Source organism: Cnephaeus nilssonii (assembly GCF_951640355.1).
Source record: "Cnephaeus nilssonii genome assembly, chromosome: 12".
Classification (NCBI taxonomy): Eukaryota; Metazoa; Chordata; class Mammalia; order Chiroptera; family Vespertilionidae; genus Cnephaeus; species Cnephaeus nilssonii.
The window spans coordinates 79,896,179-79,919,834 of NC_137083.1; the positions used below are offsets into that span (position 1 = coordinate 79,896,179).

General features: G+C 45.2%; 1 protein-coding gene across 2 annotated transcripts in view; it reads left to right on the plus strand.

Annotated features, from left to right (window-relative positions):
* Positions 1 to 23,656, plus strand: part of RBM33 (RNA binding motif protein 33) — a 111,295-nt gene that overhangs the window by 12,798 nt on the left and 74,841 nt on the right. For both annotated transcript variants that reach the window (XM_079786673.1, XM_079786672.1), the window contains exons 2-5: positions 4,532 to 4,610; positions 6,544 to 6,592; positions 9,270 to 9,346; positions 10,960 to 11,272. In XM_079786673.1, the coding sequence (XP_079642799.1) occupies positions 4,532 to 4,610; positions 6,544 to 6,592; positions 9,270 to 9,346; positions 10,960 to 11,272 (518 nt within the window). The remainder of the gene's footprint in view (positions 1 to 4,531; positions 4,611 to 6,543; positions 6,593 to 9,269; positions 9,347 to 10,959; positions 11,273 to 23,656) is intronic.

Below are 23,656 nucleotides of genomic sequence, written 5' to 3' on the forward strand. Positions count from 1 at the left end.
TACTGGGAAGCTTGAAAACAAAAATTAGAATCCACTGAATCAGATTAGGCTAGGAGCAAGGGTTGTACATTTTTAAGCAGTGTTTGTCAGTGATCATCATTAGTAGCTAGCTTGGCATAAGGGTTTTCTGGCTTCAGCAGAATTGGGTGCTGTAATTTAAGCAATATCTGTCAAGGGTGATTGTGAGTAAGTATTAATTCCTTCACTGTGTAGTAATATGAAGCCATGAGCAAAACTTTTTGTTCATGTTTTCATAGATAGGGAATGCCCCTGTATTCAGGAAGTATATAATTTGATGGAGGAAAGAAAAGGAACATAGAAACCCTTTAGAAAGTAAGCATAAAATATGTGGTATTCACTGAAAGTCCAGCAGGAGGTAGAAGGGAAAGCAGTAAAAACAGCTGTTTTGATTCTGTTTGCTTTTCTCACAGGTCATACTTTGGCTGGTTGTCAGAATAGCCAGAGGCATATTTTGTTTGACCTGCAGATTAAAAAAACAACTTGAATTAGTTGCTTACATTTAGCAGTTAGGAAAATATTTCCAGTCATAAATTTCCCTCCAAGCATGGGTTTTGCTGCATCCTGTGCTCATTTGTCTCAAAGTATTTTCTCATTTTCCTAATTATTTCTTTGATCTGTTAGTTGATGAAGTGTGTGCTGTTTAATTTCTACGTATTTGTGAATTTTCTAGTTTTTATTTCATTATTCTAGTTTTATTTTACAGACTATGCTTTGCACGATTTTAATTTTAAAAAAATTTATGAAGAATTGTTTGATGGCCTAACATGCACGCTGCACAGCGTTCCGTGTGCACCCATGTTTTGGACTGTACAGTCTCTGTTGATCTATTTTCGAGTTCATGGATTGTTCTGCCAGTTCACAGGTACTGGTGAGCCCCACTAATGAGTTTGTCATTCAGTTATGAGCCCTGGCAGGTGTAGCTCAGTTGGTTGGTGCATTGTTAGATCTGTGCACTGAAGGGTTGCAGGTTCGATTCCTGGTCAGGGCACATACCTAGGTTGTGGGTTTGATCCCCAGTCTCACGTACGGGAGGCAGCCGATTGCTTTTTCTCTCATTGATGCCCCCGCCCCCCCATCAATTAAAAAAAACATATCCTGTGTGAGGATTAAAAAAATGAGATGTGCAACATGCTGTGTGTGCAAATCATATAGGTAGTGTGGGGAAAATGTAAAGTATTAATTTTTTTGACTGATTACATGCTACAATGACATTATTTTGATATTCTGGGTTAAATAAAATATGTTTTAAAATTTCACTTGTTAAAGTTTTAAGCTTCTTTTTACTTTTTAAATGTGGCTGCTGGAGAATTTAAAAGTACAGTTGACCCTGGAACAACGTGTGTTTGAAATGCACAGATCCACTTACATATGGGTTTTTTCCAATAAATACATAGTTGGCAGTCTGTATCCCCAGGTCTCGCATTGGCAGATTCAACCAACCATGGATCAAAAAGAGTATTTTTGATTTGTGGTTGGGAATCTGCAGATGCAGAGGGCAGACTGTAAACATTGTGCTGGGCCATCTATATATATAAAAGCCAAGCGACCAGAACGACTGGTCGTTATGACATGCACTGTGGCAGCCAACCGGCCTGATTGGCCCCTATCAGTTCCCCCAACCTCCCATGGCCCCTCCCGGCCAGCCCCACCCCCGACCCCCCACCCCCATTAGGGGTGGGTCGGCCAGCCAACTGCCTGCGGCCCCCTGCCCCTGCCGGCCCCGATTGGCCCCCCCCCCCACATCCCCTCACCCGCGCCAGCCCAGCCCAATCAGCCCCCATTGGAGCGGCCAGCAGGACCACACCCATGCAGGAATTCATGCTCCAGGCCTCTAGTCTACACTAATCTACACTAATAAAAGAGAAACATGCAAATTGACTGTACCTCTGCTACACCAGCCAATCAGGAGTGAGTATGCAAATGAACCCAACAAAGATGGCGACAGCCACGGAGCTGGAGCGAGCAGGAGGCTTGGGTTGACCCCAGCGATGGAGGAAGCCAAGCTTCCCACCCGTCCTGGCCGGCCCTGGCCTCTGCTCAAGGTTACAAAGTTTCAATTATAGAAGATAAATAAATCCCAGATACCTGCTTTTAGCTGGCCCTGACCTCCGCTTAAGGAGGCGCTGAAAAAAAAAAAAAAAAAAGAAGGGGCTGGGAGCCTGGATCACCGGGGGGCGTGGCCAGCCTGAAAACAGCCCTCAACTCCTTACCCAGGCTGGCCACACTCCCATGGGATGAGAGTCCCTGCTGGGGTGCTTGGCCAGCCTGCAAACAGCCATCAGCCCCTCACCCAGGCTGGCCAGGCACCCCAGTGGGGACCCCCACCCTGAAGGGGGTGTGGCCAGCTTGAAAACAGCCCTCACCCAGGCTGGCCACACCCCCATGGGGTGAGGTTCCCCACTGGGGGGCTTGACCAGCCTGAAAATGGCCCTCAGCCCCTCACCCAGGCTGCCCCACCCCCCAAGGGAACCCCCACCCTGATCCGGGACGCCCTTCAGGGCAAATCAGCTGCCCCCCACCCATGCACCAGGCCTCTATTTATACTAATTAAAAGCTAATATGCTAATTAGACTGGGAGACCTTCCAGGAGACCTTCCGGATGTTCTTCTGGACAAAGCCTTGGTGGCGGGGCCGAGGTAGAGGCGATTAGAGGCCAAGAGGGGAGAGGGCAGTTGTGGGTGATCAGGCCAGGATGGGACGGCAATTGTGAGTGATCAGGCTGGTGGGGGGCGGGACCGTTGGGGGTAAGCAGACCAGCAGGGGGGCCAGTTGGGGGCGAGCAGGACGTCAGTGGGGGTCAGTTGGAGGTTATCAGGATAGCCGGGGGGCATTTTGGAGTGAGCAGGACAGCAGGGGGGCAGTTGGGGGTGAGCAGGCCAGTGGGGAGGGAAGGTGGGGGTTAGCAGGCCAGCAGGTGGGCAGTGGGGGGTGAGCAGGCCGGCATGGTGGGCAGGTGGGGGCGAGCACGCTGGCATGGGGGGCAGTTGGGGGTGATCAGGCTGGCAGGGGGGTCATTTGGGGGCAAGCAGGCTGACAGGCAGAGTGGTTAGGGGCAATCAGGCAGGCAGGTGAGCGGTTAGGAGCCAGCAGTCCCGGATTGCGAGAGGGATGTCTGATTGCCGGTTGAGGCCCGATCCCTGTAAACCGGCAGTAGGACATCCTTCGAAGGGTCCCAGATTGGAGAGGGTGCAGGCCAGGCTGAGGGACAACCTCCCCCCCCTCAGGTGCACAAATTTTGTACACCGGGCCACTAGTCCTACCTAATAAAACAGCAATATGCAAATTGACCGCACCTTCGCTACGCCCAAGCCACGCCCACCAGCCCAAGCCACGCCCACTAGCCAATCAGGGCGAGTATGCAAATTACCCAACAAAGATGGTGATTAATTTGCATACACTGAGGGAGGGAGGAGTGAAGACTGAAGACAACTTAGAAGGAAGAGGGAGGAAAAGCGGAAAGCAAGGTGGCTGCCAGAGGGAAAGCCTGGGCAGAGCAGGGCGGGCGGCAGTGGCGCGCGGGTGCAGGCACGGAGGCTGCAACGGCGGCGGCAGCGGCAGCGCACGTGGCCACAGCGGCCGCTTGCAGGATTCTTCCTGCAAATGGGCTACTAGTTTTATATAAGGGACTTGAGCATCCGTGGATTGTGGTATCTGAAGGGTTTCTGGAACCAATTTCCAATGGATACTGAGGAATGACTATTAAGTTTTGGCAGAGACCAAAGTTATACATGAATTTTTGACTGCGTGGGGGTTGATGGGTTTCAGTGCCCCAACCCCTGCCTTGTTCAGGGTGTACTGTATATGCGTGGTTTGTGTCATGTTCCTGTCGTGTTCACTACACTATCCTAACGACTTCCTTAATGATGGTCTTTGTTCTCCATGATTCATTTGGAAAGATGTAAAGATTACAAAAAGTAATATAACTATTAGCAAATCAGCAATTGTTTCCCATTTGTGTAATTTTAGCAAAAATATACATTAAATCATTTTATAAAGAAAGTATTTTATTGAATTTTATGATAAAAAAACTTCTATTACGGTTTTTCTAATAGTGTTCAATAAATTGATTTTCTTTGCGTAGCTTTATACTTTAAAGTTTTTTAATTACTAAAAATGGCTAAAGTATTTATAAGAGTTATATATGGAACTTTTGTATTTTATTTTATTTTTTTAATTTATTTTTAAAAATATTTTATTGATTTTTTTTACAGAGAGGAAGGGAGAGGGATAGAGAGTTAGAAACATCGATGAGAGAGAAACATCCATCAGCTGCCTCTTGCACACCCCCTACTGGCGATGTGCCCACAACCAAGGTATATGCCCTTGACTGGAATCGAATCTGGGACCCTTCAGTCCACAGGCTGACGCTCTATCCACTGAGCCAAACCGGTTAGGGCTGGAACTTTTGTATTTTAAAATGTCATACCAGGAATCCTCCAAAGAAAGGTTGTGTCACTATTTGAAGATGTGGATGTGTTTTAATTTGACTTTCATGGCCTCTCCTTCACAGATGATGACTTTGACCAATTTGATAAGCCTGGTGCAGAGCGGTCCTGGAGGAGAAGGGCTGCAGATGAGGACTGGGACAGGTATGGACACCTGCTTGTGTCTATCAGAGTCCACGCTGATTTATCTCATTCTGCCACTTGGCTACGCAGAGATCTTCTCTGAAAACAGTGTGTTGGCCCCCTCATGCTCTTCCCAAGTGGGCTGGAGGACAAGGATGGGCACTCCACGTAGAGGCTCCAGGCCTGTGTTATCTACAGGGTGGTCAGTGGGACACTGGTTGTCTCATCTTTCTCTGTGTTTTTATACATGGATGGTATTGACTTGGTGGACACCCAGAGCTGTTTTTGGAGTACTTTTCTGCAAGAGTTCCTATTGTCCACATCCTACCCAATATTTGTTAGACTTTATAATTTTTGCCATTTTATTATGTATTTTAAATTTGTATTTCCCTGATTCCTTGTGAAGATGAAAATACCTTTTTAGGAGTGCATATGTGTGCGTACACACACACACACACACACACACACACACACACACGCATGCAAGTACACACATACTGACAGTAAATGGAAAGTCCCCAGTAACGATAGATGTCAGTTTAGTGTAGTGATTACTTTCGGTGAGGAGCTTGAAGCAATGGCACATGGCACAGGGATGTTTCCTGGGAGAAGTCCACGGGACAGAAGCTGGGAGGTGGAGTTCTCAAATGATGATGATTCTGTCTGTATAAATTTTTACCATTTAAATACTGTGTTGCAAATGTGAAAATGACTTTGATTGTGGTCAGAAAGTTTACATAAAGGTGAACAGCTCTGACTAAAGAACAGCAGTATTATAAAACAAGACACTCATTCCTGTCGGGAAACTAGGGAGTCCCAGAAGCTTCACAGAGTACTCTACATTGGAAACTACGTCTCATACTGTAGACTAAGTTTATAAAGTTCATTCCTCTCCAGTGACTCTCAACCTATAAAAAATTACTCAGAGCTTAGAACAAATTCACCTGTAAAAGAAATGGACTTACTGGGAAGTAGTGGTAACTGATTTTTGTTTAAAAAACTCTGATGGGGGCTGAATCAAATAGAAAGTGTATTTTAGCAGTTTACTCATCATTTGGATTTTCTTTTCTGTCAGTTACATTTTCATATCTATGTCTGTTTTTCTTTTGGGTCGTCTTCTCCTTAATTGATTTTAGTGATTCTTTATACTTTGGGAAATTTATTTTTTGTGCTTGTAGAGATTTCCTTCCAGTCTGCGGCCTGTGTTCCCTTGAACAGTAAAAAGTCTTTAAATAGATTTTTATAAGTAATATAATTAAATGTCTAAATGTTTTCCCGTATGGTTTTGTTTATTCTTTTTAAATTAAAATATAAAAAAACATATCTGCAAGAATAGCACAAAACTCTGACATGCCCTTCTCAAGTCTGCTAAGATTTTCTGTTTTGTGAGAAAGCCTGTTCCCATCATTCAGAACATAAACATGCTGACAAAAGATTGCAGATGACTGCCAGGACCTCCATGTCACACAGAGATAACTCCCTTAGTTATGATTTACTTGTATGTCGTCATCAGCATGATTGTTCCATGTTTTAATTTTTTCAGTTTTTGCAGTTTAATGAGTGTCAAATGCTCTCAGTGGTTTTTAATTTTTCTAGTTAATGATATTGGGCATCTTTTCCTATGTTTTGTAGGTTTTTAAAGGTAGGAGAAAGCACAGATACTACTTGTTATAGTTTATTGTTTTACTGATTACTGAACAGGTTAAAAAAAAAAGATCCCATATTGAGGTGAAAAACTAAGCTTAGAGGTCTAGTGAGAGCCACCTCCTATTGCAAAGCCTCTCACAATTTAAAGACCAGTGTTCCCTATATATTTCTAAATAAGTTTTTTTTATTAGTAAAGAAAAGGGAAAGTATAGCAAATGTAAAGTGCAAGTACCCAAGCCCCCAAATCCTGGGTAGATTCTCAGCATGTAATAGGATGATGCATTGGCATGTCTCTTCTTCTCTCCAGTGAACTTGAAGATGACTTACTTGGAGAAGATTTGCTATCTGGCAAAAAGGTAAGAAATACAGATCTTTTTGAAACTAAATGGTAGTCATTTAATTACACTTAAAATATAGGAATACGTCTTCTGCAGGGGATGTGTTCCTGGAAAGTTGGGTATAGATTAAAATTTTGTGAATTGAATTTTTAAGCGCACAAATAGCTGACTGTTAATTTATTGTTAGTAAGTTCTCTGATAACTATAACTCAAGCAGTAGATTCTTTAATAAATAGTTTAGTTCCTATATTGTCCAAGGCACTCTAGCAGGTATTGAGTTTGTGAGAGTGGTAACTGTAAAACTACCACTTGCCTTGAAGGAACTTCATATTTGGGGTTAATATTTGGCATACTGGATCTGAAATTTACTTTTTGGGACTATTCAGAGATAAGCTTAAAGATAAACATACTCAAATATACAGATATTCTTTTCTAATCCTACCTAATAATAGACAAATATGCAAATTGACCGTACCTTCACTATACCCACGATTGGCCAGGAGGCGCAGGGGGGCGGGACTCGGGGTGGCCGGGGTGGCTGATTGGCTCAGCGTCTGCACCATGGCTGTGTTGCGGCACAGAAGGGGCCTCTGGGGCAGCGAGCTCACGTCCCCCAGCGGACCATCAAAAGCGGGGCAGCTGGGTGCCTGTCCGCTCAGGCACCAAGCCTCCGCGGCGGAGGCTTCTGAAAGGCCTGGTGCACCAGCGGACAGGCACCCAGCTCCCCCGTGATCGAAAGCGAAAGCGTTTAGGAGACCCTACACGTGCATGATTTAATCATGCACTGGGCCTCTAGTGTAAAATAAATACTTTGTACTCTATAAGAACCAGAGTTCAATAACATTTAAAAATAATGAAAAATAGATATAAACTCTCATGACTGACATTTTGCCATATTTCCTTTCATTCTTATTCCATGATTTTATATATACTTTACTATATATATTAAATACTGTTTCTTTTAAATTTAGTGTTGTATCATTGGCATTTTCCTATTGTCACTAAATGTTATTTTAAGACTAGAGGCCCAGTGCGTGAATCGCGCGAGACCCAGACCTGCCACGCTGGCGGGACCATAGACCTGCCATGTGCGGTAGCTCGCTGCTGTGAGCCGTGAACCGTGCCATGCCACGCGAGCGGCTTGCGGGCTGGGGGAAGGGACCGAGAGGTGCTCCATGCACCTCCTGGTGACCAGCCGTTTGGTTGTTCCAGTGTTCTGGCGTTCCGGCCACTGGCTTTTTATAATATAGACTAGAGGTCCGGTGCATGAAATTCGTGCATGGGTGTGGGGGGAGAAGTCCCTCAGCCCAGCCTGCACCCTCTCCAATCTGGGACCCCTCTCACAATCCAGGACTGTTGGCTCCCAACTGCTCACCTGCCTGCCTTTCTGATTGCCTCTAACCGCTTCTGCCTGCCAGCCTGATCACCCCCTAACCACTCCCTTGCCAGCCTGATTGATGCCTAACTGCTCCCGGCTGGCTTGGTCACCCCTAACTGCCCACCCCTGCCAGTCTGGTCGCCCCCAACTGCCTTCCCCTGCTGGCCCAGTCACCCCTAACTGCCCTCCCCTGCAGTCCTGGTCCCCCCCAACTGTCTTCCCCTGCAGGCCTGGTCCCCCCAACTGCCCTTCCCTACAGGCCTGGTCCCCCCCAACTGTCCTCCCCTGCAGGCCTGGACCCCTCAACTGCCCTCCTCTTCCGGCCCGGCCCGATCACCCCTAACTGCCCTCCCTATTGGCCTGATTGCCCACAACTGCCCTCCCCTGCAGGCCTGGTCACCCCCAAGTGCCCTCCCCTGCAGGCCCGGTCTCCCACAACTGCCTACCCTTGCTGGCCTGGTCTCCCCCAACTGCCCTCCCCTGCTGGCCTGGTCTCCCCCAACTTCCCTCCTCTGCTGGCCCGGTCACCCCTAACTGCCCTCCCTGCTGGCCTGATCGCCCACAACTGCCTTCCCCTGCAGGCCTGGTTCCTCCCAACTGTCCTCCCCTACAGGCCTGGTCCCCCCCAAGTGCCCTCCCCTGTAGGCCTGGTGCCCCCCTGCAGGCCTGGGTCCGTCCCCCCCAACTGCCTACGCTTGCTGGCCTAGTCTCCCCCAACTGCCCTCCTCTTCAGGCCCGGTCACCCCTAACTGCCCCTCCCTGCTGGCCTTGTCGCCCCATGGAGCCTGCTTGTTCAGTCGTTTGGACGTCCCTCACTAACTCCCCTTCTGGCCTGGTCACCCCACGCTGCCTGCTTGTTCAGTCTTTTGGTTGTCCCTCACTAACCCTCCTGCCGGCCTGGTCGTAGGCAGCCATCTTGTGAGGGCGTGATGGTTAATTTGCATGTTACCTCTTAATTATATAGGACAGTGTTACATTTAGTAAAATCTTAAGGTGTTTTTAAGAAAAATTTTTGTTTGTAGGGAGTCACTACAAGACTTCCCTTTTTTTGTTAGCATTATAGTAAATATGATCATTATGCTTGTTAGTTTTATACTTGACTGTGCATCTAAAAACTAGTCTGGGGTAGTAAGCAAGTATGCTACATGTGGAATTTCTCGATTTTGTCACTGGTTACATGAAACTGGGAAAACTTTCTGAATGGTAAATATTTTAATAACAAGGTTAGAAACAATCCAGTCAATGTGATTTTGCACTTTTATAACAAGTCTTATTATGGAAGTGACACGCATTACGTAGATTTCTTATTTTAATTAGAATCAGTCGGATTTGTCAGATGAAGAGCTGAACGATGATCTTTTACAGAGTGATAATGAAGATGACGAAAATTTCAGGTACTCAATATTAACTCCTTAAAAATTATCTTTATTTAACTAAGTTGATAAGAACTGTTTGTAATTTATAATTATAATGGAGATAACTTAATGTATTATATTTTTAATGTATTATTTTATTCTAAATGGGATATTAATGTAACTCTGATGTGAAAGCTACAAATAGGTATGTTTTTCTATAAGTAGATCAACTGTTTAAAAGTCAGTGTTGGCCTTGCATTTAATGACCTCCGTGGGTTCTGCTGAGTGCAGGTGATAAGAAAGCTCAGCACAGGTGTGTACTCCTGTTTTGAGGAATTGCTATATTTGATTGGGGCAGTGCCTCTGGACTCATCATTTTGTTTGTTGCTGTTTGCTGTTGCTGTTTTTGCTTTCTTCTAGACAGTTTTTACTTGTACCTAGCTGATTACCATTTGGGAATTGCCATTTTGGAAATTCCTTTGGACTGTACTTTAGACTCTGGTTTCTATTTGAATGTAATTGTTTTAGTCTGTTTGGGCTGCAGTAGTAAAATACTATAAACTGGGTGGCTTATAAACAACAAATTTATTTCCCACAGTTCTGCAGGCTGGGAAGTCCAAGGCCAAAGTGCTAGCTAGCACTGTCAGGGTCTGGTGGGGACCCACTTTCTGGTTCATAGATGGTGCCTTCTCGCTGTGTTCTCAGGTGACAAAAGGGGAGAGAGGCTCTTTGAGTCCCTTTTATAAGGGCACTAATCCCATCATGAAGCTCCAGCCTCGTGACTTAAGCATCTCCCAAAGCCTTCACCTCCACACACCACCATCACAGTGGGGTTGCCTTGAAACAGACCTTTGGAGTTTTTAAACTACATAATGTCTGTGTGGCGTATACGTTTTGTTAGGATTAGATACTTTAATATGTGGGACTTAGATTTATTTGCAAAATCTTGTATTTTAAGTGTATTTTACACTTTATTAACTTTTGTGACTTAATAGGTAGAATATGAATTTATTTTGCAGTTTTAAAACTTTAACCCTGGTATGTTGTTCAGAAATTTTGAACTAATTTTTTCATGTTTGTGACTAGGATAAATTTTATTTATTTGAACATTAAAATGTAGTTTTATACACATTTTAATATTTTTATTTTTAAATAGGAGCCTATAATTTGCGCATGGATTTAAAAAATAAATTGTTTTTATAATTATGATTTTTGTTTATAGAGTAACACTCCTATTTTTACTTTGAAATCTTAGAAAACATGCCATCCTTTTCATTCTGGTAGTTAGAATGAAATACGTTCAGACCTCAGCTTTTGCCAGTCATATCAGACCTGTTTTCCCAACTGGTTGATCTGATTTTCTTGGTCAAATAACCTGCAGCTGCTGATAGTTGGGGTGCTATTCCATCAGAGGGTGCATTGCTGGCTCAGTATGCAACACGGGCTCTGCTGTTCTGTGAGAGTGTGCGGTGCTGGCTCAGTATAGAATACGAACTCTGTTTTCAGTCATTGTTGGGGTTAGTGTGTATTTATAAGAACTGGAATAACTTTTCTCCAGTCAAGGTTTATCCTTGTAACAGTTAATTGATGTCTGACTTAGTTTTGAGCTCCACTCTAATTGGCACCTTTCTCTGTATTTTTGTTCCCTCTAGTTCTCAGGGTGTCACAATTAGTCTGAAAACCACATCTGGCATGGTCACATCATATGAACTGGCTGACAACACTAATGACCAGTCTGGAGAACAGGAATCCGAGTATGAGCAAGGAGAGGATGAACTGGTTTATCACAAGTCAGATGGGTCTGAATTGTACGCTCATGAGTATCCGGAGGAAGGACAGTATGAAGGCCAGGATGCCGAGCTGACAGAAGACCACATGGAGTATGTGGAAGAGCCAGAGGAGGAGCAGCTGTACAATGACGAAGTGCTGGACATCGAGATCAATGAGCCTTTAGATGAATTCACAGTGAGTTCTTCTCCTTTGTGTGCCAAAGATAACCTGGCTGCCAGGGCACAGGTTTCTAGACTGATTTGAAATCTATTTCCCTCCCTTGGGAGGGAGGGAAATTAGACCTTATTATCACTGTCTGCCAGTTTCTTTATCTGAGCTGTGACAAAGTTTGTGTTGACAGCTTGTTTGGCTGGAGGTAATGCTCCTTTGTCATTCTGGAAGGCTGTACAGAATTGTGACCTTGAGGATTGCACCCTAAGGAAGAAAACAGCTTTGTGTGGTGGAGATACACTGTCAATTGTTAGAAGTACTTAATGCAGAGCTTTTATTCTGGCTTTAGACACGATCTGATAAAGTCCTTCTAAGGTGAAAAGATTATTGACCTGCTAAAGACATCTTTAAGGTGCTAATATTTGAAAGTGATTGATGTCCTGTTCATTCATCCTTTCTGTAACCGAGAACTGTCCAAACAGGAATAAAGAGATGGGAGGTTAGTTTAGGAAATGTCACAGGAATTTGTTATCTGTGATCAGGAAGTGGAGACTGCTGATGTTTATTTCAGAAAGATGATTTTCATACTAGCTTTCTGTTTTTAAATTGAATATCAACAGAAAAGGTGCTAGTGAAAGGCTGCTCATGTGTCTTTAGTGATTCATCATTAAAGAGATTAGTTTTTAAAACTAGCTCTTACGAGATTATGTGGAAGGATGTGATCATAGTTGCAGTAGGATCTTGGGGTTTTCAGGACACAGGGGTTGCACGGAAATGCATGGTTCACAGGGCTGCAGGTGGTGGGAGAGCCTGCAGAGTTAGAGGGTGTACACAGCCTCTTGCAGGGGGAGCTCTGTCCTCTCTCCTTATGTTCTCATTCAGAGGAAGCTTGTATTTGAGAAAAAAGTTCAAAAATTGTGGATTTTGGCCAATGAAATACATATATGCATATAATTGCAAAAAGATTGTGTGAGAAACCCTCACCTGTCTGAATTCAAGTAACGGACTCAGAGACAGAAGTATGGCAAAAATGAGACTTTTAATAAGTTCTCAAGAGCGGGTGTCCGTCCAGTTGTACAGGCACACCTGGGGCAGCGAACACAGCCTGTTTATTCAGTCCCTCCTCCAGGTCCTCATTGGCTGAGTACTATGGGGTCACCTGTTTCCTCATACATCGCCTAGGTCTTGCTGTCTCCCATTGGGCCATTTAAAAAAATTGTGCTGAGGCCTTTCCTAGTTGCCCCCACCTCCCCCTGTCTAGTTGAGGCAGGTACCCCGGGGGTTTCCACCATGATGCTGGCTGGCTACAGTTCTTTGTTCTTATATCCGCTTCCCTCCTGCCTACATTCTGTTTGCCTTGGGGAAATTCAGCAACCGTTTCCATCAAAAGTCAACCACGCTGGAGATGGGTCATGGAAGCCCATTTCCTACAGCTTGTTTATGTGGAATCTTAGAATGTTTAGTTCCAGTCATGATTGTGTTTAAGTATCTTAGTAGCTATTTGATTTGATTTCTTTTTGAATGCTTTCTGTTCAGTAGGCATATTAACCTTTTGCACTCGGATGTCGAGTGTGGCTCAACACGGTTAGCATTAGAATAAAGGAATCGGAAAAAAGCAAGCAAGTGCAAAGGGTTAATGAAAACTGTTTGAAGTTTTGGTAAATAGAGGCATGGAAAAGGCGTCCTGGACACTTGTTCTTTGCTAACCCTGTAAGTGGTTTGTGTTGGTCATCCTTTCCAAGTGTGGACAGGTGCTCTCTGCTCTTCTGGTGTGTTTGTAAACCAGCTTAATGTGGGGCACTTCTTAGAGTGCTTCTTAAAATTGTGCTTAGTTATTCCCTAGTTGTAGCATTTTATTCTTGCTACTGATTATCAGTAAAATCAGATGATTGGCAAATTGTATCTGGCCCTCTCCCTTGTAAATTCAGCAGTTCTTCACTGATGTTCAAGCACTGGGGCTACAAATATTGCTAAAAGACATGAAGCATGAAGCATGGCCCTTGCCTTCTCTGAACTTAAATTTATTGGAACAAACCACAGTTGGAAAGCACTTGATATGTGAGTGTGCCCCCCACAAGGTGTACCCTCATTGTGGCACTCCTGTAGTTTGTTATGAAGAATATTTCTAGTGAGTTTTCCATCCATCCTCACACTGAGATTACATAGGGCCATCCTATCTGATAAAAGAGTAATATGCAAATTAACCATCACTCCGTGACAAAATGGCGGCTCCCATAGCCACAAGATGGCGGCGCCCAGTCCCCTCAGCCCCGCTGCTGGAGTGTCTGGGCCTGTCCACCAGAGGGGGCAGATCTAGCCTTCCCACCCCGCTGGTGCTGCAGTGGTTGGGCCCGTCAGCCCCGTGGGGGTTCGCGCGGATCAAGCGGCGGGCAGACAGAGCCAGGACAGGCTTGCGGGAACCAAGCGGCAGGCTGGATCTGCCTCCGGAGGGGGCAGATCCAGCCTTCCCGCTCCGCCGGGGCTGCAGCGGTTGGGCCCGTCAGCCCATCGGGGGTTCTTGTGGACCAATGGGTGAAGCTGGATCTGCCCCTAGAAACGGCAGACAGAGCCCAGACAGCAGGGCTTGGGGGCTTCCTTAGTGTGTCAGTGTCAGCGAAGCCCCCAGGCCTGGCAGACAGAGCACACTGCAGGGCATTGGGGCTTCCTTCGCATGGCGGCAGCAGGCAGAGAGCAGACAGCAGGGCATGGGGGCTTCATCTCCATGGCTGCAGTGAAACCCCCAGGCCCTGCAGAGAGCAGAGAACCACGGGAGTGGGCCTGAGTCATCAGTAGGACATCCCCTGAGAGCTCCTGGATTGTAGAGGGTGCAAGTTGAGCTGAGGGACCCCATGCACAAATTTCGTGCACTGGGCCTCTAGTCTATATATATATATATATAATATGCAAATTAGCCGGGACTCCTTAAGGTGTCACGACTGGCTCAGGAGGAGCTGCGCGTGCAGATGGGCAGGAGGGGATTGTGTGCCGCCCCCAGCCCCAGCAGCCACAGAGAGGTTGGGGCTGGGGGTGGGCTGGAGCAGAGACACAACACACAGGGGTGCCTGCTTCGAGCCGCTACGGCCAGACTGCAGCTTAGGCCTGCTCCCCACGGGGAGCGGACCTAAGCCGTCAGTAGGACATCCCCTGAGGGCTCCTGGACTGTGAGAGGGGGCAGGCTGGGCTGAGGGACCCCCACCTCCAGTGCACAAATTTCATGCACCGGGCCTCTAGTGGTTGTATAAAGTCCATCTGAATTAGCCAGCCTTTGTGGTCTGAGATTCAGGTATCAAAAAGAAAAAAATGTTGCCGTTGAATATACTCACAGTACTTTTCTGTGTTAAAATTAATTTTTTTTCAGGAATTAAAAAAATTATTTAGAAATTCTGAAAGTGCTATAATATTTTTACAGAGAGTTATAACCTTTAAAGGTGAGCCGAGTGGTTGGGTGTCTTTTTGTGAGTTAGTGTCAGCTCACCTCAGTACATGGAGCTTTATAGCCACCATCATTCTTTCCTTTCTCCCATCTTTATAGTTCACAACGGTGGAATCTAGCATTACCTCTTCTGTGTTTGGTATGTGGACTTAAACTGTGAAATCCTCCCCCCAGCTCTGCAGCAAGGAGGCCGTTACTGGTGTTCATATTCATTCATTCCTCACTATTAGACCAACAAGCACAAGTAGATCGCATGCCTGTGTGTCCCATGGGGTTTAGTTTATTACATGCTTACTTTCCTGTGGTTGCGGGTCCTACTCTGCAGTGCTGACCATGAGCTCGGTCTGTCCATTCTAGCTTACTCTGGAGAGCACATGGAGGATTTTGTGTATCTTGGGGTCGAATCAAAACCACAGAAATTTACATGTGAAGAGGTCTGCATTGATGAACAAACAGCTCTGATGTTTTTTCCCCATTATACGCAGAAGTGCAAAGATACTTACATCTTAAGGATTTTGCTGGTCCTGTTCTTGAGAGTGAATTGGAATTTGATTTAAAAACTTGTACTTAGGAACGAGTGTATATCACTTATTATTTAACAAAACATTAGAAAATTACTTGTCGGGTAATTTATATTTTAAGCACAATCAATTTACTAGAATTTAGGGTCTTTAAAATTAACACAGTGAGATTTCATAAAACATTGCTGTGTAAGAAAGTTTCAGGATGATAATTTATGAAAAGGGTAGCAAAGTTTTGTTTGCCAGTGAGGATCCAGTACTGCAGACTGTACTTGAGTGTCTATTGGCTGGACTTTTGATTAGCATCATTTGGCCATGTTTCTTCTCTCAGTGACTTCAGGAATGGTGTCAGTTGGTTTCTGATGGTCTCATCTGCCTTGGAAGTTTTGGAAGTTTGTTTAATTTGGGACAGTGGATTTTCCTCTCTCTCTACTGTACAGAAGGTTGTTCAGTCTCCATGATGTGTTCACTCTTTGATGCCTGCCTGTAACTGTCCAGTGTTCATTTTATTGGGGTTGGGGGGTGGGTAGGGATGCTGGAAGTCCAGTTCCCCCAGATAGGATCAGATCTTCTAGTCACTTGTTGGCAGTACTTGCAGGAGCCTTTCTTTCCCTCTCAGCTGGCTGCTTTCTACTGGGTGCCCTCAAGAGCCTCCTGCCTGCTGATATGCCCCTTACATTTCATATAGACCTGAATCATCTCTTATTCCAGAGACCGGCTGATGAAGAACTAGCCTATGGTTCTCAGTGCAGCTCCTGTGTTGAACTGAATTGCTGTTCTTTTGTCTTCTGTTGCTGTTAAGAGTATTTTGAACCTGGTGTGATCCCAGCTCCTTACTGCTCCTGGGCTCTCCATGGGAGTAGGTGGTCACTTTCTTTTTAGGTTACTTTCCTTAGTGCTAATTTTATTAAAGCGATTTCTCTGGGCACTTGGAGTTTGGAGCAGAGCCCCGTCACTGACCAGAGAAGTTGGGTTCCATGCTGTGCTCTGTTCTCATTGGCACAGGGGAAGGTCATCTTCCTTTGTGTTTAGTGTTTTCTCCTCCGGCAGGTAACTGCTATAGTAAAATGTGCTAAAACAATTAAGCATGAATCAACAAGATGAAAAATGCTGAAAACCCCTAAAAGCTATATGCGAAAAACTTTTCTCGTTTAATGGCTGTTAGGATGAAGAATTCTTGCAGGCTTATGATGGGGTATCTTTGGAGGAACATTAATGATTAGATCCAGTCATAAAGTAAATGAACTTGTAATATGTGTGAGTAAATAAGACAGCATATCTCAGACAAACTTAATAAGGACTGATCATTTTGGGAAAAGTTGGATATCTCCTTGCACTTTAATTATACCTATACTAGAGGCCCGATGCACGAAGATTCATGCAAGAATAGGCCTTCCTTCTCCTGGCTGCCGCCTTCCGCCTTCGCTCCGGCCCTGCCGCCCTCCAATAGCTCCCTCCACCCATGCCCCACGCCCCCATGGCGACGATGCAAGCATCCCGGCCCGGCCGCTGCCATCTTTGTCGCGTCAGTTTGCATATTCCCTCCTCATTGGCTGCGGGTGCCTCCATCTTTGTCATGGAGCGACGGTCAATTTGCATATTCTGTCTTTATTAGATAGGGTGGATCTCAGATTGAATAAAGACTTCAGTGTACGAAAATAGATCTCAGATTGAATAAAGATTTCAGTGTTCAAAACCAAATAAGCATGCATGTGTACACATGCATGTACACACATCAAACTGTACATGCATTAAAAGAAAACGTTTTAATAATGATGTGTTAGCTTTAGGTTTACCAGTAAACCTGAAAACTCACTGAATATTAGAAGTTTACTTTCCACTAATATAGAAAGTTCCAGAGGTCATTTTAGAACTGGCATTGTCCTCACTAGGTAATCAGTGTGCAGGCTTCAATGCCGATTTGATGGTACAGCTCCTGGGCTGCTGCTCTCCCAGGGCCACATCCAGCAGCGGGCTGTGCAGGGGACTAAAGGGACTGCGGAATTTGTTTATAACACTTCATCACCATCTCATGAGTTGCACCTTAGTCACAGGGCTGTCCCTCAGAGCAGGGAGACTGGTGGATGTAGCACAAGCATGTCAAACTCGTGCATGTGGCCCACAACGAATATTTTTGTGGCCCACCAATATAACGGTATGTAAGAAATGTTTTAATAAAAATTTTGTGACTTAATTTTTATAATATCCTATTATATGTAATCTATATATATAAAAGCCTAAGTGACCATTGCAACCGAACAGATGACTAAACAGGCTGTGTGGGGCGACCAGGCCAGCAGGGGTGTTAGTGAGGGGCGACCAAATGACTGAGGACCAGGCCGGCGGGGGTTTAGTGAGGGGCGACCAAATGACTGAGCAGCAGGCTGCATGGGGCGACCAGGCCGGCAGGGGCTTAGTGAGGGGCGAGTAAACGACTGAACAGCAGGCTGCGTGGGGCGACCAGGCCCGCAGGGGGACCAGTTGGGGGCAACCAGGCTGGTGGGAGGGATCAGTAAGGGGCGACCAGGCCGGCGGGGGGGGTGCAGTTGGGGGCGACCAATCCGGTAGTGGGGGCAGTTAGGGTGACCAGGCCAACTGGGCAGGGCAGTTGGGGGCGACCAGGTCGTCAGGGGGGATAGTAAGGGGCGATCAGGCTGGCGGGGGGGGGGCAGTTGGGGGCAACTAGGCCAGCAGGGAGGGCAGTTTGGGGTGACCAGGCAAGGGGGGGGGCAGTTAGGGGCGATCAGGCAGGCAGGCAGGTGAGCAGTTAGGAGCCAGTGGTCCTGGATTGTGAGAGGGCAGTCGGACATCCCCCAAGGTGTCCCAGATTGGAGAGGGTGCAGGCTGGGCTGAGGGGACTTCCCCCCCTCCCCCATGCACTAATTTCATGCACCTGGCCTCTAGTTCTATATAATAAAAGTCTAATATGCTAAGTGTCTGGTCAACTGGTTGGCTGTTCAGCCAATCAAAGCATAATATGCTAACAATATGCTAAGGCCGCTCAACCACTTGCTATGATGTGCACTGACCACCAGGGGGCAGATGGTCAGCCGATCGACCAGCTATGACATGCACTGACCACCAGGGGGCAGGCGCTCCACCTGGTAGGTTAGCTTGCTGTTGGGGTCAGGCAGATCAGGACTGAGTAAGATGGGCCGGACATGCCCTGGAGCCCTCCCGTGGGTCCCTCCCCGGCTGGCCAACTTCCCATGTCCCTCCCTGTCCCCGATCATGCACCCGTGGGGTCCCTTGGCCTGGCCTGAGCCCTCTCGCAATCCGGGCCCCCTTGGGGGAGTCAGAGAGCTGGTTTTGGCCCAATCCTTCAGGGCAGGTCAAGGGACCTCACTGGTGCATGAATTTGTGCACCGGGCCTCTAGTTATTAATAACAGCTACGAAGTTCACTAAAGGCTGATTACTATAATCGTGTTGCATTCATTTCCCTTATGTACAGGCACACCATTTCTCTCCACTAATACCAGCAGCGAATATTTTAGCATCTGATTGCCACGTCATTAAGTCAGTCTTGTACTGACTTGTTTGGTGTGCCCAACAGGAAATATTTCGCTTTCAGAGAACAAGAAAAATAGGTTTATTTGAGTTACGCTTATTAATTTGTGCAGTTATTCAGTGTCTGGTAAGTTAATGTTCAAGAAAAAAATATTAATTTTTATTAAAATGTTCTATTATTTTATGTTAACGCTTACTTATTTCAGCCCTTTGTATTCAGCATGTCTCTATCGAAATAAACATATGTTTCTATGAAAATTGAAGCTTTTGTTTGTTTTGCAGCCCACATAAACTTACACCTTGTTTATTTGGCCCGTGTTAGCCTTTGAGTTTGACGTGCTTTTTTTTTTTTTTTAATATATTTTATTGATTTTTTGCAGAGAGGAAGGGAGAAAGATAGAATCAGAAACATTGATGAGAGAGAAACATCATTCAGCTGCCTCCTGCATACCTCCTACTGGGGATGTGCCCACAACTAACGTACATGCCCTTGATCAGAATCGAACCTGGGACCTTTCTGTCTGCAGGCCAATGCTCTATCCACTGAGCCAAACTGGTTAGGGCGAGTTTGACATGCTTGATGTAGTGTTTTATTAGTTGTCAGTATGTCCTGCTTAGCCTGGGACTTTTACTCTTAAGGATGTGACAGAGAGTGAATGGATGTGACTAGGTTGTCTCTGCTCCTCTTGGTATTAGGCCATGAAGGAAAAGAGTCATCTGGTCATATAAAGATACCCTTAAAACAAGGTCAGACAAGTGACAAGAATGGGGAAATATTTACATGTGAGCCTAAGAATTAATATACTTAGTGTATAAAGTTAGTATATTCAGTATATAGTATGTTCAATATATACAGATGAGCCCCTAAAGGAAGGTTAAATAATGTGAGAAAGTAATAAAAAAAAATAAGGGAAGTAATAAAAAAAATCAGAAAGTATATAAAACTTCAGTAAAATAAAAGTTAAAACAAAAATTTGAATTTTAACCTATTTTAATATTGGCAAGAATAAAAATTATTGGTCAGGTATAGTCTCATTCAGTTGAGGAACCATTGTGGAAGTAGTGACTGCCAGGAGGCGATTTTTCTTGGGTCTGTCATGTCTGTGTGTTTTGTGAGCAAAGAGTTGACTTACCTTTGTTCCTGGGTATCTCTTCGAGGATGTCTGATACATAAACAGCCTTGAAAGACAGTACCGTCCTCCTGAGCAAGGGGCAGGCATGCTCTCTGCTCACATACTCATATCCCTCAACTCAGGGTCCCCTGTGTGCAGGATTACCCAGTCCTCCTCTGCACGTGGTCCGGAGGGAATTTGGGCTCAGGAAGCTGGCCCAAATGCCACTGCTGTTGTTAAAAGTAAATTGTCCTAATCTCTGACCAGGAGTCTCATGTCTTCTCACAGCACCTACAAAACAGTGGCAGGCTGCCTCACTAGACTGCAAGAGGGTAAAAGTCTCAGACCTTTCACTGTTCTTGACAGTATCAAAAGCCTTAGAATCCGGGGTTTCATCCACTTTGACGAACTCATTCGAAAGAGTTCATTTCGGATGTGTTTAAAGATCACAGCAGGTATTTGTTTGCAGCCTTGAGGATAAATGGAACCATGTAAATTTTTCGAGAGCGTCAGGTAAATGGTGGCCTTACCTTAGAGGCACTGTAGGGCACCTCTCTGTTGGACATGGAAGGAGGCTCATGACATGTCAGATGAGAAGAACAAGATAACAGAATTCTCCCCTTAAGTTCCCCCTAACTGCGTAGGTATATGTGTGACTCAAAAACCATCTATGTGGATAAAGACAAAAAAGTGATTGCCTCTAGACCAGGGGTCCTCATACTTTTTAAACGGGGGGCCAGTTCACTGTCCCTCAGACTGTTGGAGGGCCGGACTATAGTTTAAAAAAAACTATGAACAAATTCCTATACACACTGCACATATCTTATTTTTAAGTAAAAAAACAAAACGGCAAAAACACCTGCATGTGGCCCGCGGGCCGTAGTTTGAGGACGCCTTCTCTAGACGGTGGGGATATTATGCTTTGTACACCAAATATTTTTAAATGTTTTTGCTGTGAGAATAACTTTTATCAACATGGAAATACAGGGTGGTTAAAACCTTGACCCTTTAATTTGGAAGGCACAGAACTAACTATACTGCATTTGTTTCACTCCTGGGATTCCTAGTTGCTGTAACTCTCATATAAAACACTTGAGTCATTTTCAATATGAATCTGTTTATAGAGCAGAAAGTAAAATCCAATCCAGATGAAATAGTTTGTCTTTTTATACCACCTGTTAGGACAGTCAGCATACATTTACTTTCTCAGCCTTTTGTCCTTGATTGTTGGTTTACTTTGTTCATGTTGCTCGTTTTTGTGTTGATGGACAATTCCTTGTACTAACACTTTTTGCTCTCAGGACTTTCACCAGCCCTTGGAAGCAGGGATTTGCTGGCTTGTTTTCTTAGAGTGGAATCACTGACTGTCAGGCAGGCAGAAGGACCATTATTGAGCACTTGGGCCTGGTCCTGTTCAGGTGCTCAGGAGGTGTTGGTGTCCTGTGCCGTTTCAGCATCTTTTGGAGGGCTTTGCTTTTGGAGGACTGTCATTCTATCTTTTTTAGAAGTCTAAGTTACAAAGTCCTCTGGGAGGATCATCGGCTTTAATTTGCCACTTATAGGTGTCTTCCTAGTTTTTGACCCATTTTCTTAAATGCCTGCAGGGTGTTGATGAACCAACAGTACTTGGCTTGTGTTGCCTGGCAGTGCGCAAGGCTCCGGGTTGCTTCAAACAGTAGAGAGCGTCCTGCCTTTCAGATGACTTGATCTCTGGAGTTGTGTTTAAGTACATATTAGAATCTGAGTTATGGAACTCAAAAGTAATTTCATTTTAAAAGCCTCTTTTAGGTTGCTCCTTTTACTTAATGAGTGTTCTTGATTGGTTAATACAAAGTAATCATTATACCGAAAACAAATTAGAAAGATGTAATTATGACGATGATCAGTTTTTTAAATTATATGGCCACATCAGTGCCAGTTGTGCTGTTGTCATAAAAAATGGTTTAAAAGGTTGCTATTTTAGTTTTGGCACATATAAAGGAAGAGATGAGAGAAGCTTTAAAAAAATCTTTGCACTGTTTAAATATTGACTTTTTCAGTTGTGATAACATTTACATTCGGTGATGGGCACAGTACTGTTCATTTATCCTGATGATAGATACTTGGGGTGTTTCCATTTCCTGTTGCGGCTGTATCTTTTCTTTTCACTTGATATTAACTAGGAGTGGAATTACTGGGACAGGGTAGGGTTATGCTTAATTCTATACAGAATCACCAAATGGTTTTCCAAAGTGGTTGTATCATTCTGTACTCCCACCAGTCCTGTATGAGATCTCAGTTGTTCTCCATCATTTGCTATTGTTAATCTTGTTCATTTAGTATTTCCAGTGGGATTGTAATCATGGTCTGAGTTTGTAGTTCTCTGATAACTAATGATGATTTGTACCTTTCCATGTGCTGGACTTATATATCTTCTTTGCATCCATTTTTAGTCTCTTTTTAAAAAGTAGGTTGTCTTTAAAATTTTTGTCTATATATGCTATACATAGTTTATATAGTCTACACAAAAATATGTATTGTTTATACATGTATATTATCTATAGATTTTCAGTATAGATTATATCTACATACTGTCTATATTCTAGATAGATGGATATGTATATATTCTAATGTAAGTCCATTGGCAGATATATATATATATATATATATATAATAATCCTATCTAATAATAGAGTAACATGTAAATTACCATCACTCCGCTACACCCACGATTGGGCAGCAGGAGGCTGGGGGGCGGGACTCGGGGTGGCCTATCCGGCCATTGAGAGGCACGGATCCCCTGCCACTGAGGGGGGCTACCCTGCTGTTGAGAGGATCAGGGGGCGGGACTCCCGCCCCCTATGCCTCTCAACGGCCAGATCCGCGGCCGCTGAGAGGGCCTGCCGTGGACACCCAGCTGCGCCTCTTAACGGCAGGGTAGCCAGGTGTCCGCGGCAGCCCCCTTCAGCGGCCGTTGAGAGGCGCAGGGGGCGGGAGTCCCACCCCCTGCGCCTCTCAACAGCAGGGTAGCCCCCCTCAGCGGCTGCGGACCATCAAAAGCGGTGGAGCTGGGTGCCTGTCTGCTCCGGCACCACGTTTTTCAGAAGCCTCCGCCGAACCGGAGGCTTCTGAAAGGCCTGGTGCACCAGCAGACAGGCACCCAGGTCCACCGCGAAAAGCGAAAGCGTGTAGGGGACCCTACACGTGCATGATTCAATCATGTACTGGGCCTCTAGTCAATAATAAAAAAGGGTAATATGCTCTATAATAATAAAAGGGTAATATGCTAATTAAACTGACATATTCTGGATGTCATTCCAGGCATCCTTCCTGATGAAGCCAGGGCCCGAGGAAAGCCAGCCTGGGTCCCGGGTGCCTGCTGGCGTCTGGAGGAGGGAAGCCCAGGTCCTGGGTGCCGAAGGGAAGCCGGTTTCGGCAGCCGGGGGAAGGAAGGCCTACTCTTGCACAAATTTTCGTGCATCGGGCCTCTAGTATGTGTATGATGAATATTATATGTGTGTGTGTGTATGTGTGTGTATATATATATATACACACACACACACACACACACACACACACTGAGTGGCTAGATTATTGTGATCTCTGAATGCATAATTGGCCACTCAGTGTATATCCTATATAATAAAAGGCTAATATGCAAATTGTCCCCTCGACCAGGAGTTCGACCAGCAGGCAGGCCGGCCAACTGCCCATATCCCCTCCCCCTGGCCAGGCTGGCCGGACCCCATCCATGCACGAATTCATGCACCGGGCCTCTAAAATACACACACACACACACACACGCACACACGCACACACGCACACACACTGAGTGGCCAGATTATTATGCATTCA